Source organism: Phragmites australis, chromosome 14, assembly GCF_958298935.1.
Source record: "Phragmites australis chromosome 14, lpPhrAust1.1, whole genome shotgun sequence".
NCBI classification, from domain to species: domain Eukaryota; kingdom Viridiplantae; phylum Streptophyta; class Magnoliopsida; order Poales; family Poaceae; genus Phragmites; species Phragmites australis.
In genome coordinates, this window is record NC_084934.1 from 25,139,126 (window position 1) to 25,143,705 (window position 4,580).

General features: G+C 49.2%; 1 protein-coding gene across 1 annotated transcript; it reads left to right on the forward strand.

Moving 5' to 3' along the window:
- The first annotated feature begins 2,140 nt into the window (after nt 1-2,140).
- Nucleotides 2,141-4,372, forward strand: LOC133890688 (probable serine/threonine-protein kinase WNK5). Its single transcript, XM_062331182.1, has 2 exons — nt 2,141-2,774; nt 3,547-4,372. Exons 1-2 carry the CDS (start codon nt 2,199-2,201, stop codon nt 4,015-4,017), a joined length of 1,047 nt encoding a protein of 348 aa, XP_062187166.1. The 5' UTR covers nt 2,141-2,198; the 3' UTR covers nt 4,018-4,372.
- The last annotated feature ends 208 nt before the right edge of the window (nt 4,373-4,580 follow it).

Below are 4,580 nucleotides of genomic sequence, written 5' to 3' on the forward strand. Positions count from 1 at the left end.
TCGATCGGTTTTCAACTAATTCGTTTAAAATGTGTTCAATGCGAAAAATATAATCGGTAAATGAGAGAATTCGCTTGGTTTTTGGTGGAATTTGACCAGTTTTTGCTAACTCGATTCGATTGGTTTTTATCTCTGATTTATAAATTTTACCAAGTGAATCTGTTCGAATTCTTGCCAAATTTCAACTGAATTTTCCGGTTTCCATGAATTTCGGAAAATCGGTGGGTAGAGGTTTTCGTTGGCTAAACGAATTTCTTAGCCCTCGTCTATTAGGGAGACACTCCTTCTAATAGACATAACTTTTAATAATTGATAGTGTAATTGATTGTACGATTAAACACATAAATGATGTCTGTTTAATAGTTGTGTTTATTCACAACAGTAACTATTTACCTGCATAGATTATCAGTCCTGTCCAGCAGCCAACCAATATAGAAAAGGAAATAGAAAATCCATATGGAATGCATTCCACTGATAGCTCATACCTCTTTTTTTTTTTTTTTGCAACCAGCAGGATCTTTATTACTCGATGACATAATTACAATCATTATCGAGTACATCCATAAAAAAAAATTCAGAACGTTACTCAGTCAACTACAAAGCTTATTCACCGAACTAAGCTTGTTTAGCACAGTTGTAAGCTGTACCAATGACTGTCCGGTTTACATAATAAAAGAAAATCGAATCAAAGTTCCTGGCTGACTCCTGAATTTGTTGCCAAATACGACACCGAAGACCGTGCCCCATCCTTGAAGTTCAAAAGCCCAACCAGGGAGAAAAGAGCGCGTTTGAGCATGGCTGGCCCTCTTCGCGAGTCTTTGGGCGGTAAACAATGTCTCTTTGGTTTCTTTTCGGGGAACGAAAAAAGTAACGGTAATCGCAGCACACCTTTTTAAAAAAATAAACGTGCTGTTGAAATTCGGTACTTGGCAATTCAGTGATAGTAATCGCAGCGCACACTTTTTTTGAAACGAGAATCATAGCACACGGTTCAAAGCAGAACAAACGGTACACGATTAGCAAGCAATTCGCTCATCCACACCGTGTTACCCCTGCATTGCTTGACAGTTCCGGTTCAAAGTTTTGTTAATCGACATCTAACGTAGCGAAATATATAACTCATCATCGGTGAGATTAACTGTAACATTTAAACAAGAATCGAAAAGATAACATTCATTGTTTGTATGTTTATACAATTACAACATTTTTTTCTAATATCTAAAACCAACCAATTACCTCTAACTTATATCTCTTACATCACCTCTGACATCTGAGCCACGTGTGCAGTTACGTTTGAGGGTCTCTAACCACGTGCGCCTACCTCAGCTGAACCTCCCGAGCGCACCCGCAAAACAGATCAAACTGACAAAGCAGTTAACCAAGTCCGGGTCAAAGCAAACAGAAAGACTCAAACCAAGGCCTACTTGGCGACCTGCCAGCCTGACTCACTGCCGTCCCCTCTGCCTCTCACCCGACGACTTCACGACCCACGTGGCGCCGCTCCACCACACCACAAATCCTCTTTTTTTTTTGAAGAACGTGGGCCCACCCAGCAGCGGCGCCGCCGGAAGCCCGGTCAAATCTCCGCCGATACGTGCACGGATTGCGTAGAGGTTGGAGTATGATAGAATAATACGGTCGTCCCCGATTCGTATGCCCGCAGCTGTTGGAAGAGGATCATCCGGTCTAATATCACCGTGACCTGCTGACACATGAAACAACTCCAAGTAGACTCTCTGTGTTAGATTATCTTTAACTATATTATCTTTATTTGATTTTTTTTTCTGATTCTTCTTTTTCGTTCTTATTTCTTTTATTTTTTTTATTTTTAACACTTTCTCTTCGAAGAGATTTATAAAAAAAAAAGAATCTTATTTTAAAGTAAATGATATTAAAAATCTTTTTTGACGAGAAACGCAAAGAGAAACCGATAAAAACACTAAATAAAATCAATTCATAAAAGGAATTTAGTCCTGTCACGCTTGAGATAGTCTTAGCGACAACGTCGGAGGAACCGCTTCCAGCCCTTCCCGTCTCGTCTCCGCCTGGTGCAGGCGCGTACTGTACCACGCGGTACGACGCGCCCCCGCCGCACCCCGTCGTCCCTATCCCCTCACGCTATAAATAGCCGCCGTCGCAACGGGCCGCACCCCAGGCCTCTCCTCGCGCCCGCATCGCGCCGCGCCGCGCCGCGTCGCATGCCCCCCAACCCGACGCCGCCGCGCCGAGACCGCAGCATCCAGCAGGAGGGGACAGGGACGGGGTCCAGGGCGGCGAGCATGGCGGTGGAGCGGGATCAGGGCGAGGAGGCGTTCGAGGAGGTGGACCCGACGGGGCGGTTCGGGCGGTACGCGGACGTGCTGGGGCTCGGGTCCGTCAAGAAGGTGTACCGCGGGTTCGACCAGGAGGAGGGGATCGAGGTGGCGTGGAACCGCGTCCGGCTGCGGGCGCTGGCGGACCGCGACCCCGGCATGGTGGACCGGCTCCACGCCGAGGTGCGCCTGCTGCGATCGCTCCACCACGAGCACATCATCGGGTTCCACAAGGTGTGGCTGGACCGCGACGCCGGTGTGCTCAACTTCATCACCGAGGTCTGCACCTCGGGGAGCCTCCGCGAATACCGCCAGCGCCACCGCCACGTCTCCGTCAAGGCGCTCAAGAAGTGGGCGCGACAGATCCTCGAGGGACTCAACCACCTCCACACCCATGACCCCTGCATCATCCACCGCGACCTCAACTGCAGCAACGTCTTCATCAATGGCAACAACGGACAGGTACCAATCTCCCCTTGCACTGCCTCCACAATTTCTTTCTTATTAATTCGAGTCATTTCAATCCGTCTATGTTAGAATCCAGATTGTTGCTGTTTTGGAACTATCTGCGCGATCCTCTTCTGTTCGATTAGGGCCGGGACCAAATTTAGGATTTTTAATTGGATTAGGATGGCGAATTGACGATATGCATATATTGGATTTTAAATTTGCATTGGATTAGGATTGGAGCAAATACCACTCCAGTTTGAGAGAGAGAGAGAGAGAGAGAGAGAGAGAGAGAGAGAGAGAGAGAGAGAGAGAGAGAGAGAGAGAGAAATTTAGGATTTTTAATTGGATTAGGATGGCGAATTGACGATATGCATGATTTCAAATTTGTATTGGATTAGGATTGGAGCAAATACCACTCCAGTTTGAGAGAGAGAGAGAGAGAGAGAGAGAGAGAGAGAGAGAGAGCCAAAAGCATCGATCATGAACTGGAACCGAAGATATGCTGTGTGAGCTGCACCTTTGGAATAAAGGAGAAGCCCCAAGTGATGCACGCTGGGGCGCACTTTAATTTTATTACGCTTTGGTTGCGATCGCTTTTTCATTAATTCAGCGACCATAGTAGCAGTAGTCAGCAAGAGCCATCCGCGCGCGGGCGTTGCGAGATTCCGCACGCGCTGCTTGCTTGCTTGTTGAATGCCGCCGCGTCTGTTAGATGTTGCTTTCGATCAACCGATGCGTGTGTTCGAGTCCCAGCTGGGGGCGCTAACGGCTGCGGCGCGCGCAGGTCAAGATCGGCGACCTCGGGCTGGCGGCCATCGTGGACAAGACGCACGTGGCGCACACGATCCTGGGCACGCCGGAGTTCATGGCGCCGGAGCTGTACACAGAGACGTACACGGAGTCGGTGGACATCTACTCGTACGGCATGTGCGTGCTGGAGATGGTGACGCGGGAGGTGCCCTACGCCGAGTGCGGCAGCGTCGTGCAGATCTTCCACAACGTCACCCGGGGCGTGCCGCCCGCCGCGCTCAAGCGGCTCAAGGACCCCGAGCTGCGCGCCTTCATCGAGCGGTGCATCGGCCAGCCCCGGAACCGGCCCACGGCCGCCGAGCTCCTGCAGGACCCCTTCTTCAGCGGCATCGGCGCCGACGACGACGACGACGCGCTGGCGGACGAGGCCAGCGTCGTCGCCGTTCCGCCCGTGCCGCGCCCCAGGAGCTATGTCGATGACCTCGCCGGGCTCCGGCTGGATTAATTGATCGAAGCATTCATCAATCAGCACCGGGATTCCAGTTTAATTTACAGGTCTTCTTGGTGAATTCCTGGCCGGCGAGCGAATTGCAAGTGTCTATAGATTATGTCTCCCTGGCGATTGAGTAGTTAATTTGCACTATTTCTAATGATCACCGTGTCCTGCATGCTGGATCCTCTACTATTCTATGTTCCTTTCCATTATGAATCGCGATACACTACGGGTAGAATTAGATGCCTGTAGCAATAAAGTATCGTCAACAAAGAGTAAGTTAGATCTGGTAGACATATAGCTTCAAACATGTTATTGTAATTTTCATTGGCTTAATTTGCGCGAGATGAAGCGCTGTATTTGACTTTGCGTGCTGATTCTTTCCAAGAAATGGTTGGGAATAACTTGAGATTTCTCTGGGCTGGATGCCGCCATGCCGGGCTATTGAACGACTGAGATGGATGTAGACGTGTGAGATGAGGCCAGTATCCCGTATCTCCCGAGGCCCTGGGAGCATGGCAGCATTACGCTATCGAGTTTCTTTTTCCTTAAAGCTTCAGGAACATCATGAGCTG